Below are 26,397 nucleotides of genomic sequence, written 5' to 3' on the forward strand. Positions count from 1 at the left end.
ATCAGTTTCTGCTGTGTGCAAATCAAGAGCTTGACTGGTGTACTCCAGTTCACATTTCAATCACGTTATGTGTAAAAAGTCTGCTTACACACTATTGCACATAAGTAGGCCCGGTTCACTGTAGAGTATGTGATCTGTAACTTGAAAAACTCAAATAGAGAAAAGGTCAGAGAATTCCATGAATTACATATTTTAAAATGTATATTTGAAATATTTCAGTTTGGAATAAGTATGTGTGCAAGCATTCCAGTCCCATATATCAAAGAGGTATCTATGTAGTCTTTATGGTTATTGGGACTGGAACTGGCCATGCTTCTCTTCCAAATATAAATATAGAGGCAAATACATTAATGATAATTCATAGTGTTTAATGAAGCCCTAAAAATCTACAATGCCATGCAAATTCCCTGACACCAAGATGATGCAAACCTACCTCAACTTCCTGCTTCAGAGTACAGATAGCAAATCCCAGCAAATGAGAAGGGAGTCACTCATAACTCTACACCTTCTGAAAGCAACCATCGAAACTAATGCATAGACTTGTTGTATACTCCAAGACTCTTAACCATGGTTAGATTTGCAGTGCCTATGCACCACTATGCTCCTTGGTGGCGCAGCAGGTTGAACTGCTGAGCTGAATTTGCTGACCAAAATGTTGGCAGTTCGAATCCAGAAAGCAGGGTGAGCTCCCACTGTTAGGCCCAGCTTCTGACAACCTAGCAGTTCAAAAACATGCAAATGTGAGTACATCAATAGGTACCGCTTCTGTTGGAAGGTAACAGCACTCCATGCAGTCATGCCAGCCACATGACCCTGGAGGTGTCTATGGACAATGCCAGCTCTTCGGCTTACAAATGGAGATGAGCGCCACCCCCCAGAGTCAGACACAACTAGACAGGATGTCAGGGGAAACCTTTACCTTTACCTATGCACCATAATATTTCATCTATTGAGGTGCTCATTTTTGAATCACAAGTTTTGGATGTTATTCTTTATTTTTATTTTTTTAATCTATTTTTGCTGTGCATCATTTTTGACACTACACCACAATGACTGCAGCACCACTATACTCAATAGCATGTGACTTCCCTCTTGTTTTGTACAGGACAGCCATTAATTTGAAGACGTGTTATATTTTAAAGGCAACCTAATACAAGCAAAATGTAGAGAAGGAAATGTATGATGAAATGGGAAGGTGGCTTGAAGTTGTCCATCAAGAGATAAGGTTTTTGCCCTTATTAGCGCCATAACAATCTATATAAATAAAAATGTAATGTTGGTTTGTGGGACGCACATAACTCAGAAACCACTGGACGAATTGACACCAAATTTGGACACAAGACACCTCTCAGGCCAACAAATGACCATCACTCATAAAAAAATATTGACAAACACAGCAGAAGAGACTTAAAAAGCCAAAAAAACAAAAATTACATTACATCGCATGCACATCACAAAAATACACATATATACAAATACACGCACACACACACACACATATATATATATATATACACACACACACATACACATACAAAACATATATAGACAAACTGGGCCACAGCAACACGTGGCAGGTACAATAATAATATAAAATATGGCACGTTTGTTCAAAAGAACAGAAGACAAACATCCGGCATCATATATAAGAGTGGTGGTTTTTGTTATGAGTCAGGTGAACTAAAAGCCCATAATATTATTTCTGTCTGTGTGTATACACACACATACACATCAAAGATCTAGGTGTAAATGTATATATCTGGGTCTGTATTTTCTAAGGAAGAGGAACTCTTAAACTTCCTTCCTTTTTATTCTATGGCTTCACTGTCACAGAAATAAAAGCTTACATTACAAGGAGTGTATGTTTTGTTTTTATTTTATTGCATTATGTTTTAAGTCTGTGCTCTCTGGGCTTGTCCCTCTGTAAGCCATCCCGAGTTCCTTCAGGGAGATGGAGGCGGGGTATAAAAATAAAGTTGTTGTTGTTGTTGTTGTTGTTATTATTATTATTATTATTATTATTATTATTATGTTTATTATATGTTTCTTCACAAAAAAGAGCAACCATCACCACCATCAAGAAACATCTCACCAGGCTACTATTTATCAGTCTAATTATTCTTATTATTATTATTATTATTATTATTTATTGCATTTCTATACTGCTTTTCTCACTCCCGGGAGACTCAAAGTGTTGTACAACGTAATAAATGGCAAAAATCCAATGCCTCACATCCATATCAAAGCAGTTCAGCAGGAGATTCTTTTATAATCTTCGTGCAGGATGTACATCTCCTTGCAATGTAGTTATTGGTTTAACAAGTAAACTTCTGTTTGGCTTTTATCTGGAAATTACCAGTCCAGACAGGGAATGGACCCTGCATAATTTCCGTAGAGCTAAGATACGAGATTGCTGCATATTCCAGGAGCTAGATAATCATCCTATTAGGGCTTTCTCTGCTGCTACATGAAAGGATGATCTTTAAGGGCTTCAGCAATTATGGTATAGTTTTTCCAGGAAATTCTAAAAGCTCCATGTGTGTGGTTGTTTTTTGTTTTTTGTAATCTTTCTACAGGTTTGGACGTCCGGCAGGCTCAGGTTATTGTGCTGGCATCGGGTACCAAATGCATAAATGGAGAATACCTGAATGACCAAGGCCTTGTGGTCAATGACTGTCATGCAGAAATTGTGGCAAGAAGAGCCCTCATTCACTTCCTTTACTCACAGCTGGAACTGCACCTCAGGTAAATAAAGCTTGAATAATCATCAGGAACCTGTGTTTGCCAGGAGTCATTAAATTCTATCATAGAAAATAAAGTCAAAATAGATTTTTGAACTGTTTTAGACATCTCCAAGTTAACAAAGTAAAGGACCTGAAACTGAGCTAGAGTAGACCCATTAAATCAACACATAGGTCAGCATATAAGCAAATCCCATTGATTCAATGGTCTTAAGTCAGGGATGACAAGAGGCTTTAGGCCTTGTGGGTCCCAAGATATTTTGGGCTCTAACTCCCAGAAATCCTAACAGCTGGTAAACTGGCTGGAATTTCTGGGAGTTGTAGGCCAAAACACTTAGGGATCCACAGTTGGAGAACCACTGCTTCAGGCCAAGAAGAGTCATCCCACATCCAACGAGAGAGCCCGGCATCCTCTTCTCACAATGGCCAACCACATCCAGATGAGAAGTCCACATTATAAGGCCCTCTCAGATGTTCCCTGCAAGTGATATATAGAAGGTCCTGGTGAATAACCATTCTTTTTCTAAGATAAAACACATTGACAAACTGTTGCATAGATGTATGCACTGGGTTACAAATGTTTATGATACTATGACCAGCCTTCTTTAAAGCTCAGCATAGCATAGTATCTTGTAGAGTTCACAAACCCTGGACTTCTGTGCCTGGTGGAGAATGGAGAAAGGTTGAGGAAGCTTTCTGCTAGATCCCTGTATCCAGATACAAAATAATTCCACTGTCCACTGAAATTGACTGGGGTCCTTTAGAGAACTCAAAAAATGATATACTAATTTTATATATGACTATAGGGACATAGCAAGACACTTCTCCAGTTCCCTCCTGAACTGTCCACCAGGGATGGAATGGCCTTGGGAGGCAGCAAGTAGCAGCTCTTCAACAATTCAGGGAGGGTGGGGTCAATGCAAAAAAAGAAAGGAATATCAAACACTACATTGACCAAAAAGGCCACAACAAGCACAACATTGCTTTACATCTAGTATGCCACCAACAGGATGCCAATTAATAAGTGTAAATTGTGAAACAAATTGCTGGGGCATTTGTGTTATCACCAACTATTTTTCCAGGGGTACTAATATAAGCCAAAATCCCATATCAGCTGTCTTTTCCTAGATCCCCACAATCTTGATGGAAAAGGCGTTCAACCATGCTCCAATCATGATTAGAATGAACTTCTTCCTCCCTATACAGGTGATGCCTGGTAAATTCCATTTAGGAGCATTGCACTTGTTTAAATGATGTCAAATTTATTGCAGTTAAGAATATGGAACAATTACAGCAAGACAGAGAGCTAGCATGCTGTAGGGTTTTACATCCTGGACTACAACTCTGGAGACTAGATTTGACATTATTGCCATGTTGTGACCCCACCAACACCCCAACACACACACACTTCCTTTCAGGGCATTGACTACATGAAAAGAAGCACTACTGAAGGTTCTTCTTGATTGATTTGAGGTAGTTGAACAAATAGTGGTTATTTACAGAAGTTAAGTATACAGGAACAAAATTCCGAACATAATAGTTACTGTCAGCATTTTCTGCATACAATTTAATCATATATGTGTGTGTATCTCAATTATGTGATGTACATTTGTGAATTATTGTCCATTCCAATACATCTATATAAATAAAAATGTAATGTTCGTTTGTGAGATTAACATAACTCAAAAACCACTGGATGAATTGACACCAAATTTGGTCACAATACACCTGTCAGGCCACCGAGTGACCATCACTCATAAAAACACTGAAAAACACAGCAGAAGAGACTTTAAAAGCCAAAAAAAGAGCCTTATAGCGCATGTGCAAAACCACATATATACACAAATATATACACACATACATACACACACAAAACACATATACACAGACTGAGCCACAGCAACGCGTGGCAGGGGATGGCTAGTAGTATAATAAATTTGTTAATCTCCATTGAACTATTGTTCAAAATAATCTGTTATGGTGTATATATATATATATATATAATCTGAAAAAAATTGAGGTACTTTCAACAGCTGGTGGTCCAGTAGACTTCCCTTACCATCAACATCAAGTTGAAATGGTGTCTCCTTTGACTTTTACCATAACAGTCTTATGCATCTAACACTTTATTTTTAAAATGTAGCTGTTAATTATTTTAAAAAGTGGTTGCAATCCAATTGATTTAACTTGTTTTGCTCAGCATCTGTTCCAATGTCAAATATAGAGGCATTGAAAGGGCTGATACATTAGATGCAGAAATGAAGATAAGTTTGTTTTATGCCTATTTTAGTCAAAATCCAAAATCACATATCTCAAATCAATTTGTAAATCAGATTGCAATTACCCTTCTGTATGCACATGCCTCTAAATTTTGTAGTGTGATTCTCTGCATTATATACATATCTGATGTGATAATTATGTACAAAATATGCATAGTGGTGGGAAATTATACAGAGTAGCATTACACAGATGCATATTTTAGAAGAAATACATGCAAAAATGTGTGTTAAATTTTGTGCACATTTTAAGTGACATTCTAATACTTAAAAATACTGGAAAATACTGGGAAATACTGGGGGGGGAGGAGAAGCTGAAACTGACCATCCCTGACATTAAGAATTTTCATGTGCTGTGAAATGTTGTTCTTGGCTGGTAGTTGATTACATCCATCCTGATGGGCCAAAGCCAAATCCTTAAAGCTTGGTAGAGAGCTACTTCAACATATTGAATTTATCAACATTGCATTCAGATAACCAGATCTGGCTGGGTTCAATGAGTTTGAGATTATAAATATTTCCATGTAAGTTTTCCCCCAACCCACTTACTCACTAATTACAATAGGTGGCAAGGAAAGAGAGGTCCACAGGCTTTATGGTGCCTCCTGAAGTACTTCATGCCCACAATTTTCAAGAAAATGATCCCCCCCCCCCCAGTGCTTTGGAAGACCTCCAGGAGTGGCAATTTTTTGGATTGAGGAAGTCATAGGAAGGAAAAAAAATCAAAAACAGAAGTGGATATATGACCTTTTATCTAATGTATAACTGTACATAGGGTGAATGGTTCATACTTTTTTCTCTATTGTCACACAACCCAGTAACTGAACGAAATTGGTCAGATTTCATCACCAGGTCTGTTTTCCTTCTACAGCTCTTAGATTTTAATCACAACAGCCATGTTTTATGAATACTTTCAGCTATGTTTCAAGGAATGCATTAAACACAGACCTGGTAATAGCTGCAAATGGCCCAAACATGAAAGACTAGCCATCTTCTCATTATAGGAATTTTCCTCCTTGGCTGCTGCTGAATCATTCCAGGGAAGGTGATTTACGATAAACATGCTCTCTTCTAATCTGTTGGCCATTAATAAGTTTGTTGGATCATAAAAGAGATGCCTACCAGTGCATGAAACAGAGAGAAGCCCTGGAATCCAAGAAAATACAGCAATACTTCCTTTGTCTGCCAAAAACATCGCAATGGAAGCAACAATAGGAGAATTCATTAATCTGGATCTGTTTTGCCTAGCGTTGTCTTTTTCTAGCCTTCTCTGCCAACCATAATTTGTTGTTACGTGGTTTCAAGTGATTTTCAACTTGAGGCAACCCTGAGACAAATGTCTTCAGGGTTTTCTTGGCAAGATTTGCTCACAGATAGTTTTTACCTTAGCCTTCCTCTGCATAACATAATTTGAATGGGTTTATTTATTTATCATATCAGGAGCAAAGCAAGGATACAGTTGCAAAGTATTTTATAAACAAAACAAAGTTTAGAAACTTAGCATTATATTAAATGTTCTTTGACCAGTAGCTGGCCACTCGGAGTGCCTCTGGTGTTGCTAGAAGAAAGTCCTCCATTGTGCATGTGGCAGGGCTCAGACTGGATTGTAATCGATGGTCTGTGGTTTGCTCTTCTCCACACTCGCATGTCATGGACACCACTTTGTGGCCCCATTTCTTAAGGTTGGCTTGGCGTCTCATGGTGCCAGAGCGCAGTCTGTTCAGTGCCTTCCAAATCACCCAGTCTTCTGTGTGCCCAAGAGGGAGTATCTCATTTGGTATCAGCCATGGATTGAGGTTTGAATGGATGAAAATAAATAACATATGGTTCAACTTATACTAGGTTGGTGCCAATGGATGTTTAATTTTGAAAACAAATTGTTGTTTATTTGTTCAGTTGCTTCTGACTCTTTTGACCTCATGGACCAGCCCACATCAGAACTCCCTGTCAGCCGTCACCACCGCCAGCTCCTTCAGAGTCAAGCCAGTCACTTCATGGATACCATCTATCCATCTTGTCCTTGGTCTGTCCCTCTTTCTTTTTCCTTCCATTTTCCCCAGCATCGTTGTCTTCTCTAATCTTTCCTGAAAACAAATAGGAGAGTGCATTTTTGCTAGGATTCTAGTGCGGGAAAGGAATTAACCCCCCCCCCCCCCCCATTTTCTACCCTCCTGTGTCCCTAAATTGCATCCACACACACAACTGTCACCTCATCCTACCTTTAAAAAAGGACATAGCTAGACCAAAATAGGTAGAATTTAGAGGGGTTAATGATCAAGGTTAGTGAGGATATTCATAACAGGATCTTATAGCATCTAGCTTCTCATTTTCATTTGGATTTCCTTTTAGGCATATATTAAACATTATTATATTTTCTCCACTTAGCAGTCCTTATGCTTGCTTTGTGCTAAGAATGGCATCTCTCTCTCTAGGGACAGATGAGCAATCATGGTTTCTTAAGCTCTGTATCGATCCATCTCCATAGTGCATTCAGTTATGTTATTATGTTATTTGGATCAATTCTGTGTTATTATTCGAAGGAAATTCTCAAAGCAGTGCAAAACTCTTCACAAAAAAATACTATAGATGACACACACAAATACAAGACTTGGCAAACATAAGGGCTAAATCATTGCAGAACTACATTTCAGTTCCTTTTACAAGACAAAAATCAGGCAAAGCCACCTCTGAGTATCCCTTCTCTAAGAAAGCTCTATGGCATTCATGAGGTCACCACAAGCTGACAGCTGACTTGAAGGTACCTACAATCCTTTTATGATCATATTTCTCACGATGCTAAAGGTATCAAAGGAAGGCTGAGGGAGGAGAGTTTTTGTTTTTATTTTCTGCTCCTTGTAAAGGAATACCAGGAATGCCTTAGCTTCCCCTTCCATACTTCCCTCATTAATCAGTTGGATAACAGTAGACTCAACATAATGGATATATATGCCTTCTTTTGCACAAAAAGCAGAGATAGCCATGTTGGCCATGAGGGGAAAATAGTAACAACCAAAAAGGTTACAAAAACACATGCAAGTTCTTGAGACCTTCAAATCTGCATCCAACAAAATGTAAAACAGTAAACAGCAAAAATGACATGACAGGAAGAGGATTTTTCAGTAGAGTCAAGTAGCAAGCTGAAATTCCTTCTTTTACTGAAATCATAGGAGCACTCTCCAGTTTGTGTACATGCAATGAGGAAAGTTCTGCAGGCATCTATATGGGGTTTGACTTGAATTAGATTTTATTACAATTGGAATAGCTCCTATGCTTGCCAGAAGTGGAAAGGATCACTATGGTTTGTTTTCCTCTAGTTGCAGCAAGGTATGCCAGAGTGAAAACTGGAGAGGTCTGCTGCACCTTTAATATCTGTGAAGAAGAGGGGATTTCAGTAGGTATTGCTTGTTACCTGGCTGTCTGACAAGCAACAGATGCTGAAATTCCCTATTGGACTCCATCATTAAAGATACTGGAGCCATCTCCACTTTTCAATCTGACAGATCTAGCTGTGGCTATCGACTTCTATGTAAAGGGTAAATTTCCCTTGGGTTTTCTTCTGAACTTTAAAGGAGCTGTCTAAGATGCTGAACCTGTTTGAGGGGTTCCCTTCAGCATTTTAAGGAGTTCCTTGAAAATTTGAATTAAAGCCCAGTGCAGACTCGCTGCTCCATTGACATGAAACCCACTAACCTCTTGCATATCTGTGTATGAGCCATGCCTCGTTCTACTATCAATCTACCAAAAAAATCTTTGTTGTGCAGATTGAAACATAAAATAACCTTATTCACACTGTCTCTTTGCTACACTGGTAAAAATGTAGTATTCTAAGGAGCCAGTATGGTGTAGCTGAAGGCTGGTTTGGGTGCTCAGAAACTAGAGTTTGGATGCCCATTCTGCCAGCCTTGACTTAGGACAAGTCAAAGGAGGCTGATTATGAGGTTTTCTTGGCAAGATGTGTCCAGAGAAGGTTTGCCATTGACATCTAAGACTGAGAGATGTCTTGCACAAGATCAACCATTGGGTTTCCATGACTGAACAGGGACTTGCACCCTGTGTTTTAATCCAACACTCAAGTAACTACACCCACTGGTTCCATCTTTAGATAATGCCTGGTTTTGTTTTATTGTATCCACCTAATTTTGGGAGTTAAGCAGTGTTTGACCTACTTAGTTCTTGAATGGTGAATGATCAAGGAATACCAAACTCTATATGCTCTATTTCAGAGGATGCCAATGCAAACCATCTCTGAGTATTCCCTGCCTGCAGAAACCCTATGAAATCACCATAAATTGAGAGGTGACTTGAAGGCTCATGCACATACTCAGAACACTTACCAGGATTAGGTATCTTTCCAGGGCAGTTTATTGTAGTTAGTAAAACATAAAATGCAATCATGCAGTTTAGCATAACAACAGCAGGCAAAAATATGAGTGGGTGGGTGGAGAAGGGCTTGTGTTCTCTCCCATTCCCAGTTATTTTGCTTTTAATTATTTCAAAATAGGTGTGTGATTGCTTTCAGACTCCTGAGTGGTCAGATCTTCAGGTAGTCCATTGTTCTAGAGGTTCGTGTCAGGGTGATAATGCAATTTAAAGTGGATGGGAGACTTCGCGGAAGGTGGTAGGGAAATGAGGGAGCTGCAGGCATCCACCCTCTCCTCAGGAGATGCTGGTGGCTCAGTGTTCCTGTCAAGCAGGGTAATGTGCCTGTAAATTTCACTCGACAGAAAACGCATCACAGCATCAAAAAACCGACAAAACAAGCAAACCGTGGAAGAGTGACAGCCTAACAGTTTTACCAGCAGGCAGACGGAGCTGGGGAAGGAGGAGGAGGTGGAGGAGAGAGACAGAGTACTCTGGCAAAAAGAAAAGCTTATAGAAAGCAAGTGCAAGGAGACGCCAAACACTGCTGATCAAGTTGTGGAAAAGGAAAATATTTCAGCTGCATTTAGAGTTAGCAAGCATTAACAGCCATCCTAGAGTTGTGGGGAGAATGATGATAACAAAATTCCACACAACCAACCTCTTTCAAGGAGTCTCCATGTTGTATCTGACTTAGGGCGGAGCCCCCAGTCGCAGAACGGGTTAAATCCTTGTGCCGGTAGGACTGAGATTCAAATCCGGGGAGAGCGCGGATGAACTCCCTCTGTCAGCTCCAACTACCTTGCAGAAACATGAGAGAAGCCTCCCACAAGGATGGTAAAACATCAAAACATCTTAGAGTTCTCTGGGCAACGTCCTTGTAGATAGCCAATTCCTCACACCAGAAGCAACTTGCAGTTTCTCAAGTTGCTCCTGACAAGAGGAAAAAATCTGTCTTAGGGTGAAAACTGGAGAGGACTCCTGTATCTTTGTGTAGAAAAGGGAATTCCAGCAGGTCCTGCATGTTACCTGGTGTGTAACACCTACTGAAATTTCCTCTTCTACATAACTGTTAAAGATGCAGGAGCCCTCTCCATTTTTCAGCATGGCAAAAGTAACTGTGCACACACACACACACACACACACATAAGACCATGCACATTGCATCTTCTGCCAGCACAGAGCCAAAAAGACAGCTGTTAACCAAAGGTTTCCCTTTCTAGGCCTTCTATTGTGTTCAGTCTTCTGTTCATCAAAATCACTTAGCTTCAAAAGACCTACTGGCAACTGTGCTAGTTGCCACATGTTGAGAGTACAACAGGAGGGCTACTGACTGAATCAATTTCAATTTTACAGTGACCTGAGTCACTCCCATTGTAAACATGCTAGGCAGCTAATAAGACCCTGAAGGAACTGAACACTAAAGATATCACTAAGGGGCTGTTTCTTTATTACTTGGCCCTCAAGGTTGGAGATGAGGTGAGTTCAAGAGTAGCAAACTCATCATATTGGTTTTTTTTCCCCCCAATCCTAACATGCTACCGGCATGCTGCAGAGAGAGAGTCTGACGGAGCCCATCATATGCCACAGGGCTACTTCTGGCGGGGCTATGTTGGGTTTCATCCTGGCAGTGAGCCAGCAGTGGGCTAAGAGGTTACTACCTGTATCCTCATTGAAGCAGCTGAGGATAGCATGGGAGGAAGTTGGGGACAGCTGGCAAATGCTATGGAATAGCATGCCATAGGAGGATGAAGCTGCCCCATGGTTTCCCCCAGTGTCCCTAGGCTTCTAACCTTCCATGTGATGAGCTTCTAGGTCTCTGTTCCCACTCTCTTCAGCATTAATAATTCAGTAGGGACATTTCTACTTTCATTTCTGTTAATACAAGATTGTGGTTTGTTGGGATCACTCAACTCAATCATTCTGGAGTGATTTCAGAGAAAAGCTTGTGTGACCAGATGTTGTCAGGAAGCAACCTTATGTTATTTGGTGGTTAGGACCTTCAACCAACCAGATAGATAGAAATTATGAGACCTTGAATAGTGTAGAGCAATAGTTCTCAACCTGTGGGTCTCCAGATGTTTTGCCCTTCAACTCCCAGAAATCCTAACAGCTGGTAAACTAGCTGGGATTTCTGAGAGTTGTAGGCCAAACACCTGGGGACCCACAGGCTGAGAACCACTGGTGTAGATGTATTGAGGAGACAGAGGCTCAAGTCTTCACAGAGCCATAGAATCCACAGGGTGATCTCAGGAGAAACAATCTCACCTTGACCTACATTACAAATTTGTTATGGGGATAAAGTGAGGAAGTGGAGAGCCATGGATGCTCCTTTGAGTTCACTGGAGAAACAGCATGATGTAAGAAATAATAAAGAACACCAATATTCTACATTGGCTACTTCATTTCTTCTGTGTAACTAAGTAATGTATCCTGAACCAGCCCCCCTTTACAGCCAGCAGCTGCAATGGACAAAGGAGATCTCTCCAGCGGCCAATCAGGTTGCAAAGGGAAAGACATTTTCAGTCACTTATCATCAGCACATAAGGCTAAGGCAAGGAATTGTAACAGGAGCCTACTTCTGATTTTAAAAGCCTCACTCACTAGTGGAAGAGCTATGAAACTATCTTCCTTCTTGCAGTCCAAACTTTAGTCAGACAGATTTGCTTTTCCCAGCGTAACTGCATAGTTGTTAAGGGGGCTGGGTGGACATTCACATAGTCTTACAGTAAGACCACAAAGTTATACTGATTCATAACTCTAGATTAAGAATCTGTAAATGCAATACAAAATGCCAGCCAATACTGAAATTTCTAAAATTCCACTTTGACACTTTGGAGATTATACAAACATTACCCAGAGAAAAATACTATGGAATACCACAGAAGAAATACTGTATAACAAAGAAGCTGTAAGCTAACTCATGGGAAGAATAGAATAAGTTCTGATCTGGAATGTAACAAATGACCTCCACTCTCTCTTTGTGATTCTAGCAAACGACGAGAAGATGGTGAGCGATCAATCTTTGTACGGTTAAAAGAGGGAGGCTACAGGCTCAAAGAGAACATTCTGTTCCATCTTTATGTGAGCACTTCACCCTGCGGAGATGCACGCCTCAATTCCCCCTACGAAATCACTACTGACTGTAAGAATTGGATTTCCCTCATTTTGTTTTACTTTGAGATGTGTGTGAGAGAAAGGGGGGGTTAACTTCGTATAAAATTTTCCTGTTGTGCTTCCATATTAAGCAGGTAGGAACTCACTATGAACATAATGCAAAGTATCTCTGTCAATGGGATGGAATAGAGACATAGGACTTCATCCTACAGTTCCTCTCCAATACTCAAAATACGGAGCCCATCAGACAATACAAGATCATTCTGTGAATTCCCCATTAGAGCCTGTTTCTTAAGTGTGTAGAAACATAAGGATTTAAAAAATGCTTGGGAATTGCCCCCAGATTATTCCCTGTGGATAGATATGGTTTAAAATTTAGGTGTGGTGGGAATTGTTTTCTTTTCCTGCGTTCGTTCTCTTTTGTGATTTTTCCTGTGACCAGTCCTTAAATGCATCCCAAAGATACAGTTATTGACATTACTGTAAGGACCACAAACAGAGCAGTAAGTAAATACATTCATTTTATTTTTTATTAACAAGCAGTGACAATTCCAAAGTAAGGGTACTTTGCTTTAGAGCATTGGTCCCCAACCTTCTTTTGACCAAGGACCACTTGATCAGGGACCACTTTGGTCAGGGACCACTCTCCATCATTATTACCAAAAGGGTTACAAATCTGTTTTTGGTCAACTTTAGATTTGGTTTTGTTATTCGGGGTGCTGATTCAGAAAATAACATTGGATAGACCACATCAGCTCTAGTTTCTGATACAGAACATATGCCATCCAGTAGTTGCCATCTGCTTGCCCACAGAAAACCATATTTAATAAGCCTCGGCACTATAAGAAGGTTTCACGAGACCAGTTGCTCTCATTGCAATGGTGTAGTAACTTTGAGGCCGCGGACAATATTTTAGTTTTTATGGACTGGTGATCCATGGACCACAGGTTGGGAACCACTGCTATAGAGGAATAGATAAGTTCTCTTTTTTAAAAAATGTGAGGGGAGAGAAACAGGGAGGAGCTGGCATTTTCCCATGCCAAAGCAAACTGATGATTTCTGTTGTAACAGGAGAAGGAAAACACGTGTGATGGAGATAAGTACATTCTTTGGATACTATGGAGACAAAGCAATATGAAATGCCTCACTAAAATACAACCACCACCACCACCACCACCACCACCCCCTCATTTCCACAAAGAAGCAGTTAAGGAACTGGTGCCCAACCTGAGAAATATATGGTCACACTTAACAGTCTTTTCCATCTCTAGAGTAAACTCTTTCTTACCATCTCCACCATGGCTAAGCATTTTTTCAAAGAGATTAGCCATATTAGATTGTCACATCATACACATAAAAATAGAATTGTGGGGAGAAACAACTAAGTATCACTAACTTATTTATTTCAGTGTAGTATCCATAGAAGTTCACGCCAAAATAAGTGAGTCTTCAAGGTACTCACGGGTGCTACTAGATTCCTGCATTTTCTTTTTTGTGTTTAAACAGTTCATTAGCATTCACAATATCTACAGGATTAGCCAGACAGAATTAACCAAACAGCTACTTTCTTCTGTATCATTGATTCTCACTCAACCTGTGGGTCCCAAGATGTTTTGGCCATCAACTGCCTGGGATTTCTGGGAGTTGTAGGCCAAAACACTTGGAGACACACAGGTTGAGAACCACTGTTATATATGCAAAACCATACTTTTAGCCCACTTTAATGACCAACAGTTGCATTAGGTAAAGGTGCTCTCTTCAGCTCCTGATCGGATTACACGGAGGATGACATTTCCACTACCTGCAGTGAGTAAGACTGCCATGAAGAATTGCAATGAGGTTCTAGTTCTGATTGTCACAGCTTCACTTCCTGACAGGACGAAGCTTAAAACATCCTTCTCCTTATACCTCAACAGCTGAATAGATCTTTTTCACTCAGTGTGCTGTTGGTTGTTAAGCTGAGATTGGGGGGGGGGGGGGGGATTGTGTATAATCATAACAATAATAAACTTTATTGATATTCCACCCTATCTCCCCTGGGGGACTTAATCTTACATTAAGATGATGTAGTCTTACTGAATGAAGAGTAGTTACATATCTATAACTCTAGATTATGAATCCATAACAGCAATACAAAATGCTGGTTGTAAGATCTGTATCCGCTGTGTAACATCAACTTAATAAATTAACAAAAATTAGTATTCACTAAAATTAATGCAAGTGCTGGCAAATTTCTTAACTAGATCAAAAACAGAATGTGGTGGGGGAAAATCGCCTCCTGGAAGCTAGCTACTTTTCTTACACATGTGGGCAAAAGGGAGATAGCAGTATTATTATGATACTTCATCATCATTATTATACTATAAAATAATAATTACAAATATTAAAATCATTGCACCAAAACAATATACCAGGCAGAAGCAATAGAGGCCATAAAAGCAACAGAATATCTTGTATGCTGAAGCTATATGCTAATTGAACTCAATCTTCCAGGGTATCTTCATATGTTGGCGAGACAATACCAACTGTGCATGAGAAGGTGGTACCAAAGTTTGGAAAATCCCAATGTTTACACAAATAAGGAAACATTGGGGGGGGGGGCTATAGAGGCAACCAGAAATAGCCAACCAAGACCAAATGTTCAGAATTCTGAGTGTTGAACGGAAAATGTAAAATTGCAAAGGGGGAGATAAAATTAATTGGGTATTCTGAAAAATTGTTTGTTTGAGTTTTGGTAGCAGCACTAGAAGGGTACCATCATTTATATCTCCTAAAGCAGTGTTTCTCAACCTTCCTAATGCCGCGACCCCTTAATACAGTTCTTCATGTTGTAATGATCCCCAACCATAACATTATTTTCATTGTTACTTCATGACTCTAATTTTGCTACTGTTATTAATCGTAATGTAAATATCTGATGTGCAGGATGTATTTTCATTCACTGGACCAAATTTGATAAAAATGCCCGATACGCCCAAATTTGAATACTGGTGAGATTAAGGGGACTGATTTTGTCATTTGGGAGTTGTAGTTGCTGGGATTTATAGTTCACCTATAATCAAAGAGCATTCTGAATTCCACCAGCAATAGAATCGAACCAAACTTGGCACATGGGACTCCCATGACCAACAGAAAATACTGGAAGAGTTTGGTGGGGATTGGCCTTGAGTTTTGGAGTTGTAGTTCACCTACATCCAGAGAGCACTGGCACTTGGAACAAATACTCAATATGGCCAAATATGAACACTGGTGGAGTTTGAGAAAAATTGACCTTGACATTTAGAAGTTGTAGTTGCTGGGATTTATAGTTCACCAACTATTAAAGAGCATTCTGAATTGGGCAAACTTCCCACACAGACCCCCCCCCCCTGCCTTGAAGGGACTTGCTGGCGTGAGCCTCTCTCCAGCCTCGCACGCTGTCCCCGTCCACACATGCACACGATGCTGCCATGCACCAAGCACACCTGCTCTCCCCTCCCCGCTTGGAGTCTCAGAAACAGCTTTTCCCTTGGCTGAGAAGTCAGCCAGTCACGGCGGAGGATTCTCTATCTGTTTCCAAAAAGGAAGAGAAGGACAGGCAGAGAGAGCTTCAGCCTTCTCTGCCAAAGGGGTTCCTAAGACCACCAGAAATATATGTTTTCTGATGGTCTTTGGCAACCCATCTGAAACGTCCTCACAACCCCGCAAAGGTCCCAACCCCCAGGTTGAGAAACACTGTTCTAAAGAATGAGTATGGAAGAAGGTCAACATGGTCCTATGTCATTGTCTTTAAAGGCCAAGTGCAGTCCTTCAAACTGAGTGAAGAAATATGGAGATAGCCATTATATAACTGGAATAAGCTCTATTATATGCTGCAGTCATTGGGCCACATAGAGCAATTTGGTGGTTGCATTGTGGGCATGCTGCGTTTTCTGAACTGTTTTACATTTAGATTGTGTACCTTTTTGTAAGCCTTATTATATGTATATAAGGGTCTTTTATGGTTTAGGAAATAAAGTGCAAAATAATTTGGCACGTTCCATGTCTGCTTATAGCAGCAGAGAAGAGTGACCCAGGATCAGAGGCAGAGCTGTGAGGGCCCCAGGATGTGATAATGGAGGTTCTATAGTAAAATGGCTTTTGATCCAAAGTGAAGTCATTTGTTCCTTTTTGTTCTAACTGAGTGAATACTGCAGGCCAGAATTACCTGCAAAAAGCTTATTGCTGGAATTCAAAATTTAACATTTGCATCCTTTCATCTGTCAAACCATGTTCCTTGTATTAATTTTAAAAAGAGAGAAAACAGCTGGATAATATACCCAAATGTCTCTTTAAAAAGTGTTTTTGATTCATTTGATCTTTAAATCATATGTGGCGAAGATAATTGAAAACTCTCCTTTGTCAATTGAGAACGGTTCCTTCTTTTTGTGCAAAAATGATTCAAAGACACTACTAAAACAATTAAGATACTAATAATATTACACTCCATATTTAAATGACTCATTTTCAGTCACTCTGTTGCATTGTGTGTTCTGATATAAAGGCAGATAGAGCTCTTGTATCATCAGCAACATTGTGGTGTGGCCAGGTATTTCTTCCAGCAAGATCACACTGTGTGTTACATGAGAGGCTTTGATTGAATTTCCAAATGACTTAATTAAGACTCAAAGCTTCATAAAAGAACTGAAATTGAACCAGACCACGATACCCTTTCCCCTCTCAACAGTGCTTCTCTCCCCAGTCCTCATGGTGAGAAAAGAATATGCACCCAAAATAGGAAAGGTAAAGGTTTTCCCTTTATCCCGTCATGGGGGTTGGTATTAATCTCACTTTCTAAGCCAAGGAGCCGGCATTGTCTGTAGATGCCTCCAAAGTCATGTGGCTGGCATGACTGCATGGAGCGCCGCTACCTTCCTGCCAGAACAATACCTATTGCTCTACTCACATTTCCATGTTTTTGCATATGGAAATGTTCAAAACCATGGCAGAAGCTGGATCTGACAACGGGAGCTCACACTGCACCCCAAATTCGAACCTGCGACCTTTCGGTCAACAAGTTCAGCAACTCAGCGATTTAACTCACTGCACCACTGGGGGCTCCCGCACCCAAAATATACCTGTCTTATTTAACTCCACTACAATAAATAGGAGCCCCTGGTGCCGACAGGACTGCTGACCCATGCGGAAACATGAGAGAAGCCTCCCACAGGATGGTAAAACATCTGGGCATCCCCTTGGCAATGTCCTTTCAGACAGCCAATTCTCTCACACCAGAAGTGACTTGCAGTTTCTCAAGTCGCTCCTGACATGGAAAAAAACTACAATAAATGGTTAATTCGTGCTAGATCTTGGAAATGTTGCTTCTTTGGACTACACTTCCAGAATCCTCCAGTCAGCTTGGCCAAAGAGAAACATTTTCAAGACCACACAGTAAAATTTTCAGGATCAGCCTAAGATTGCAATTTTGAATGGAGAAATGTTGGTTTTGCACTTTGTAAAAAGAAAGAAGCACTTTGGTTGTACAGGCAGTTCCCAAATTACATACAAGATAGGTTATGTAAGTTTGTTCTTAAGTTAAATGTGTATGTAAGTCAGAACAAGTACAATTTTTAAGTGTAATTCCAATCAAAAGTAGCTTTGGGTAGCATAGGTAAGAGTTAACACAGCCCTGTGGTGTTTGCTTTGCTGTCTGTGTCCCCGTTCAGAAGATTCCACCTCACTTTCTGTCCCTGTGAGAATTGAAGTTTGAAAAATTTGGCTTGTTGTGAAAACAAGGATTGTTGAGAAAGCTTCAGTGGAGACACCTTTTTCCCATGATAACACTTTCAGGGGTGAATTTCCCTTCCAATGGTAGATTTCTCTTAACTTCCTATTGTCTCACTCCTGTTCTTTACTATGAGTTGTTTGCAAGTCAGATGTTTGTAACTCAGGGACTGCATGTACTGTTCTTGCAAAGCACAATTGATATACTTTGCAAAGCAACTGTTCTGTGAGTTAATTAAAATAAGATGCACCAGAGCTGAGCTGCTAGAGCAAGGCAGAGCTCCTTGTAAAACCACAGCTCTTTCACTAGTTTAATTAAGACGCACTTCACCAAACCTGGCGTGCTGGAGTGATTCCTGTCTACAGCTCCACAAGTTAGTCTTACAAGACCATAGACCTAGTGAGCTAAGCAAAGGAAGTGAATAACAAACTTGGGAAAGTTTTGTCAGGCTGGATTGCATATGGAATTTATAAAATGTATTCATTTTTGTTTTAAAAAATGACATTGGGCAACATAAAAACACTGATTTAAATCAAGAATCAGATTGTGACTTCCATTTTTTTAAAAAAATCAAAATTTCTATTGCTATATTGTAATCCAGCTCTTTTACATGGACACATGACAATAACCAGCTGTTAAGACTTGGGCTGGATCTATACTGCCAAATAATGAAGCTTGAACTGCATTTATGGTCAGTGTAAACCCATTTGAACTGCATGACATAGGTCTACACAGAGTATATAATGCTGTTCGAACTGCATTATTTGACAGTGGAGATCCAGCCTTAGATAGGCACACATTGATAAGAAAATTATCCTCAACTCCTGTCTCTGTCTCTTCCCATTTCACACACATAAGGTTTTGGGTTACAAACTGGTCTTTTCTGACAATTTTGTTTTGTTATTTTCAGTAGAGTCTCACTTATCCAACCTTCGCTCATCCACCATTCTGTATTATCCAATGCAGTCTGCCTCCTGCCCAGATCCACAACTGTTTCAATACATTGTGATGTTTTGTTACTAAATTTGTAAATACAGTAATTACTACATAATGTTACTGTATATTGTACTTCTTTTTCTGTCAGTTTGTTATAAAACATGATGTTTTGGTGCTTAATTTATAAAATCACAATGTAATTTGACATTTAATAGGCTTTTCCTTAATCCCTCCTTATTGTCCAACATTTCCTCTTATCCAACGTTCTGTCAACCCATTTAAGTTGGATAAGCGAGACTCTGCTATATTTTCTTTTTAGGTGTATTTTGGATATTTTGCAAGGGGAAAACTTCATTCCTTGGCCTTTTACATCAAACAATTGATGATAAGCTGAGCATTCAAATCTGCACTTTCTCTTTTCTTTTCTCCTCCTGCCTGCTTGCTCTCAATTCATCCATCTTCCATCGCTTGCAACGATTATTGTCCCTTGCCAGACTGACAAAGAGGCAGGCAAATCTAGCCTGGCCTAGGGCTGTCTCTCCTCTCTTCCCCCTGGGCTTCTTTTTCTCTCTTTTGCTAACATGTTGTATTGCCTTGTGCCATTGATTTCCTGATAGCCCAGCTCCTGCTTTATCCCAGAGTCCCGTTAGGTCTGTAACACACCATTGCATCTTCTCTGCATGCGGTCTTCCTCCTGCTTGTCTATTAACCTACAGCTGTGCCAGGGCTGTGATGCAAACACATTCAGTAGTGCCTCCGTCTCAACAGGATCCTCACGCAACCACAAAGAACTGGGTCGTTGGGTTTGTAGGTAATGTAAGGGTAAAGGGACGGAGTCAGGATTCCTCCTCCCCTCAGCAGAAATCCAGGAGAAGACCACAGGAGACCAAAACATATCTTTCGGGGAGGCGAGTGAATAGACACATGTTTGCTATTGATTCTGAAACATAAAAAGCAGAGCTGCCAGCTATTTAATCAATAGATTTATCAGCGAAAGTATTAGATACTTGCTGGAGGCCAATTTAATTTTAAATATATAGTCAAAGCTTGAATACAGATTTTTTTTTCTGAATTGTTGGAGCAAATGCCGGGTGACTAACCATTAAGTCATAAATAAAAGTTTATCCTAATAGTTGAAATGGAAAGACTATCTTACAACCTCATCACACTGAGAGAAATTAGCGTTCTAACATGCTGTCAGGACACTTCCTCCTGGGAGTCCACCAGACACCATCACACGGCATAAGGCAACTTCCAGCAGGGCTCCATAGTGGAAGTGTCCTGGCAGCATGCTAAGATGGTTCACTGGAAACATGGGAGGCTTCCTGTGTTTCATAGGGAAGAATGGGGGGAAGTTGAGTGGTGATGCTTCCCTCTGTGAGATAGAGTAAGGGGTGAAGTGGGGGATACAGGGCAACAGTTTTCCCCCTGCTGCCCCACAGATTCAGACCTCAATGTGACGAGGTCCTTAAACTTGTTCTTCCTTGGGCATAGGGTTAGGGTTACATGGGTCTACACTAATATAGTTTCAAAGTGCCTTATACGGCATTGTAGGTGGGGCCACTGTCAGCCAGTGTGGTGTAGTGCTTCAAGTTTTAGCTAGAAATGTAATAGTTGAAATGGAAAGACTATCTTACAACCTCATCACACTGAGAGAAATTAGCGTTCTAACATGCTGTCAGGACACTTCCTCCTGGGAGTCCACCAGACACCATCACACGGCATAAGGCAACTTCCAGCAGGGCTCCATAGTGGAAGTGTCCTGGCAGCATGCTAGGATGGTTACTGGAAACATGGGAGGCTTCCTGTGTTTTATAGGGAAGAATGGGGGGAAGTTGAGTGATGATGCTTCCCTCTGTGGGATAGAGTAAGGGGTGAAGTGGGGGATACAGGGCAACAGTTTTCCCCCTGCTGCCCCACAGATTCAGACCTCAATGTGACGAGGTCCTTAAACTTGTTCTTCCTTGGGCATAGGGTTAGGGTTACATGGGTCTACACTAATATAGTTTCAAAGTGCCTTATACGGCATTGTAGGTGGGGCCACTGTCAGCCAGTGTGGTGTAGTGCTTCAAGTTTTAGCTAGAAATGTAATAGTTGAAATGGAAAGACTATCTTACAACCTCATCACACTGAGAGAAATTAGCGTTCTAACATGCTGTCAGGACACTTCCTCCTGGGAGTCCACCAGACACCATCACACGGCATAAGGCAACTTCCAGCAGGGCTCCATAGTGGAAGTGTCCTGGCAGCATGCTAGGATGGTTACTGGAAACATGGGAGGCTTCCTGTGTTTTATAGGGAAGAATGGGGGGAAGTTGAGTGATGATGCTTCCCTCTGTGGGATAGAGTAAGGGGTGAAGTGGGGGATACAGGGCAACAGTTTTCCCCCTGCTGCCCCACAGATTCAGACCTCAATGTGACGAGGTCCTTAAACTTGTTCTTCCTTGGGCATAGGGTTAGGGTTACATGGGTCTACACTAATATAGTTTCAAAGTGCCTTATACGGCATTGTAGGTGGGGCCACTGTCAGCCAGTGTGGTGTAGTGCTTCAAGTTTTAGCTAGAAATCTAGGAGATCAGGATTCAGATACCCACTTGACCATCAAGATCAACTGTGTTACCATGTGCAACTTCAGAGGACAACAATGGCAAACCCAATTTAAACAAAACTTTGTCTTAACAACACTGTAGGTCGGAAAGGCACAGAACAACAACAAATTGGAGGCACACTTATATAGTTGGTTACTAGAGTAAGGTATGTAGAGATGTTGTATTAATCTCATGTCTACCAGTGTAGATAATCATAAGAATGGAAAATCAATTAAAAGGCAGAGAAGCATGCGGGTCTTTTATATGTACACATTATGAGTTAAGAATTGTAGATCTTTTACCTTGAGAGTACATATATGACATAATTGTCCGGTTACTTGATAGCTGCAAAACAAAGAAGGTACATTCCTCATGTCTCCAAAGGGAAAGCTGTAACCACGTACCATTGTACATTTCCCTGCTGGAAAATTCACCTCTAAATTTCCTGTTGCAATTGCCACTATAACCAAAATTCAGTAGCCATTGCAGTGACTCTGAATAGCAATTAAGATGCCAAAGCATCCTCTAGCACTATACAGCTCTGCCAGTCTGCAGGCCAGAGTGCATTTTGTCCTTCCAGAAGAGAAAAGCAGGGGAAATTGGCAGCTTGTTCCTTCAGCAGCTTTGGCATGACTGCCTATTTCAGCCATGCCATTTCTGGTCAATCTCCTCTGGGTTTGCTTCAGAAAATTTTGGCAGCATTTAGCTCTAAATGAACAAGCATGTTATTGTTTATTTGTTCATTTGTTGTTGTTTTTAACTATACCTTTTTGCACCTGCAGCAATAAATGAAAGCTGGCCTCTATTCATGTGTTGGCTAGTAATACAATCCTGTATATTTCTGCTTCGGTGTTCAGTGGAGGTTACCCCAAATGAATGAAAGGATGCAGCTGGAGTAGTTCAGTGACTAAGAGGCTTCCATAGTTGTAATCTGATTAGAGTCACTAAAACTGCATTGATTGATCCTGCTTGTCTACTGAAGATCAGGTTTCAGACTGGATAGTTTTCAGAAGCAATGTTCCAGAGACACACTGCGAACTCCACTAGCTAGAAAAATAATGCAGTGGCACAAGAACGCTACAGAATTTCACAGAAATTGGTTTGCTCTCTGCAGGGGTTTCTTGAAATATTAATAATATATTACAGCAATCAAGCCCGAGTTCCCCTGATACAAGAATCTATATTATTTCAAAAATACTATGTCAATTATATGTACAAGAATATATTCATGAGGGAACTAAAGACTCAGTGAATCAAGCAGCGCACTGATGGTTACACACCATCCAAGATGCTGCAATTGTTGGTTATCTCAACTAAAAGAGATCTAGTAAATCAATTGGTGAGTCAACACATAAGTAAATCCAGTTCATTTAATGACTCTCCTCTAGTTGAGATTAACAATAGACTTTAGACCCATGTGAATGTTTTCATTTATTTATTAACTGGATGTGTTCATTTCACAATGCCCAGAAAGATACAATCACATATGTAAAGGAATTTACCCAAGTGTAAGACACTATCAGAATTCTGCCCTCTGTTTTGATGGCTGTTTCCAGAAGAATTATTTCTGAATGTAGACTATTCACTTCCTGCATATTTCCATTTTATATGTACATTTTGTTGCCTCCACTGTTCATCGTCATAGGTGATCCCTCATGGACGAGTATGATTGTCTTCCAAGGGTAGAGTCTTGGTGGTAGGTCCGTAAGTGACTGTAGAGACCTATTCTGGATCCACATGGCCTTTCACAATGAGGACATAGATTTTCAGATGGAAGGTGGTCCCAACAAAGGTTTGCTTGATGTGCCTTCCTCTTGGCAAATTTCTCCCTTTCGCCCCCTCAAAATCCACAGCATTGCTAGTAACAGTTGACCTCCAGTTAGAGTACTCAAGGGCCAGGGTTTCCCAGTTCTCAGGGTTTATTCCACATGTTTTAAGGTTAGCTTTAAAGCCCATCTTTAAATTGCTTTTGCTGTCAACTGACATTTTGTTTTCCATTATTGAGCTGAGAGTAAAGTAGCTGGTTTGGGAGACGATGATCGTGCATTTGGACAACATGGCCAATCTGGCAAAGTTAATGGTGGAGAATCATCACTTCAATGCTGGTGGACTTCGCTTTTTCCAGAATGTTGACCTTTGTCCATTTGTCTTCTCAGAAGATTTGCAGGATTTTTAGGAGGCAACATTGATGCAATCATTCCAGAATCCAAGAGTGACGTTTGTAGATGGTCTGTGTTTTGCAAGCGTACAATAGAGTTAAGCAATTCAGGAAAGTAAAATTAACAGAACAGCCCAATAGACAGTTGAGTAGAATGGTAATTTTAAGATCCATTCAAGCCATGGAGTTGTCTTAGGCTCCTTCCACACTGCCTTATAAAATCCAAATTATCTGATTTGTATTATATGGCAGTGTAGACTCCTATAATCCAGTTCAAAGCAGATAATGTGATTATCTGCTTTGATAAGCTGGATTGTATAGCAGTGTAGAAGGAGCTTTATAAAATAGCTGAAGGAATTTTAAAAAAGTCATATTAGCAATAAGGCATTTCACAGAATATGTGGTTTAGTGCTGATTCATGAACTGGAGTGCAGCTATTATTTATTATTGATTAGTGTGAATAATTATTAACAGCGTATGGATAAAAGTTGATATTGTGTTCTATTATGCTATGATGTTTCTCAATAGTGATTCCTAAAGGACAAATACAAAATTGGCTACAAGAATTTTGAATCTTTCTTGAGTATTTTTCCCTCCCCCTTATCAGGTGCCCTATGGAACCTGCAGCACTTGCAAAATGGGGCACTGAAGTGCTAATTTTAGATGAGGAGCGCAATTAGTAATTAAAAATAATACTCTTGAAACCTTCGAGCTGCACTTGCTTTGATTGGTATCTCCAAGTGAGCCACCTGTGCAGAATCTTAATTCCTCTGATTAATTTGTGTGATTTCTACTTCATTTAATTCAAATCCATAAAAGAGATGGGATTTTATCACCAAAGAGACAAACAAATCCAGAGGTTTGGGGAAAAGAGTGGACCCAACAGCTGAAAATGTCATCTTTGAGTCTTTCTAGCCTTCAGGTATAGCTTATGATGTAAATAGCAGATCATCTTTCTCACTCACTCAGAGTGAAGAAGAGATAAAGTGTCATCAAATCTAAAATTTTCATAGCATCCTTTAGTAAAATGAATGTTTTAAGAAAATATTTGTGATGTTTTAGTCAATGAAAGTTGGTAGCAATGCTTAAGGCTGCAGTGTTATAAACCAAGGGAGAGAGGAACGTGTGGTCCACAAGCTACCTAAAGTGACTATGCAATTATATTACTATGACTCCAACTGCTATAGCTGCATTCTATGGGATTCTAAGGTTTGTAGTTTGTTGAGGAATCAAAGGTTTATGGCTAGGACTTCTACATGCTCATATGCTATAAAACTGTAACTCCTAAGATCCCAAAGAGCGGAGTTGTGACAGGTAAAGTGGAATCATAGCACTACAACTGTGTAGTGTGAAAGAGCACCACTTCTGTCAAGGGATATTTCTGTCTCCATAACTCCTCACTAGTAGGGAGGATGGAAGGGAGGGAGGTTGCCATAAGTTGAAGACCACAAATTGTCATCATCATCCCCCTCCATCAGAACCTTAGGTTTGCAATCAATGGGATTACATTTAGCAGTAGTCTTAACTCAGTTGGCCTGAATCTTATGGTTAGCTCTAAGTAGAGTAGGCCTGTTGAATTAGTATAATTTACATAACTCATTATTTACCATTCAACAGCTGATTCAGTGGAAAGAAACATCTATTGATTTTAGTTGGGATAGACCTGCCAGATTGAAAACTCAAGAGGGCTCTTATCTCATTAAATGTTGGGATTTTCAACATGGTGCTTGTCACACAATGCATAGCAAGCAACATTTGTTGAAATTGTCACATCTACATAACCATTAAAAGAACAGGAGCCCTTTCCAGTTTTCACTTTGCCACTCCCAAACTGGAATCACCAATAGTATTCAGGTAGCTGACTCCCACTGGTTTTAGTAAGTGAAGGGTCACCATAAGTCAGGGACAACTTGGAGCCACACAACAATAAAAAAACAACAACAACAGTTCTTCGAAAGCCATGGCTGGCATTCTGCCCAGAACACGTGTGTTCATAAATCACCCTATGCATGCAGTGCAAACTATTCATCATAGTGCAACAGATTTATTCTGCTGCGAGCGAAAGAAATGGAGTCGGAGCATATAGAAGCATAGGACCATATAGCTACATTACACATTGCAATTGCATATTTCACTTTGAAATTGTACATTGTAGTTTCACACTGCGCATGACAAAAGTGTGTGATATTCAATGTTGCTATATTGCATGAGAGTTGCAATGTACTGGAATGTTGTGTCTCTACATGGGGTTGTTAATGCTGTACTGAGTTGTTGGATCACAACCAATGTTGACATGCCAGAAGATAATAGATGAATATTCATGCCAGTAAAGCAGTGTTTCTCAAACAGTACTCCTCCAGATGTTTTGGATTTCAGCTCCCAGAAATTCCAGCCAGCTTACCAACTGTTAGGAATTGTGGGAGCTGAAGTCCAAAACATCTGGAGGAGCACAATTTGAGAAACTCTGGAGTAGAGCTTG

The 26,397-nt window shown here is 40.3% G+C and overlaps 1 protein-coding gene across 2 annotated transcripts in view; it reads left to right on the forward strand.

Annotated features, from left to right (window-relative positions):
• The window catches only part of ADARB2 (adenosine deaminase RNA specific B2 (inactive)), a 394,803-nt gene that overhangs the window by 327,884 nt on the left and 40,522 nt on the right, over positions 1 to 26,397 (forward strand). For both annotated transcript variants that reach the window (XM_060782551.2, XM_060782553.2), the window contains exons 6-7: positions 2,577 to 2,745; positions 12,370 to 12,521. In XM_060782551.2, the coding sequence (XP_060638534.2) occupies positions 2,577 to 2,745; positions 12,370 to 12,521 (321 nt within the window). The remainder of the gene's footprint in view (positions 1 to 2,576; positions 2,746 to 12,369; positions 12,522 to 26,397) is intronic.

This window comes from Anolis sagrei, chromosome 6 (assembly GCF_037176765.1).
Source record: "Anolis sagrei isolate rAnoSag1 chromosome 6, rAnoSag1.mat, whole genome shotgun sequence".
Classification (NCBI taxonomy): domain Eukaryota; kingdom Metazoa; phylum Chordata; class Lepidosauria; order Squamata; family Dactyloidae; genus Anolis; species Anolis sagrei.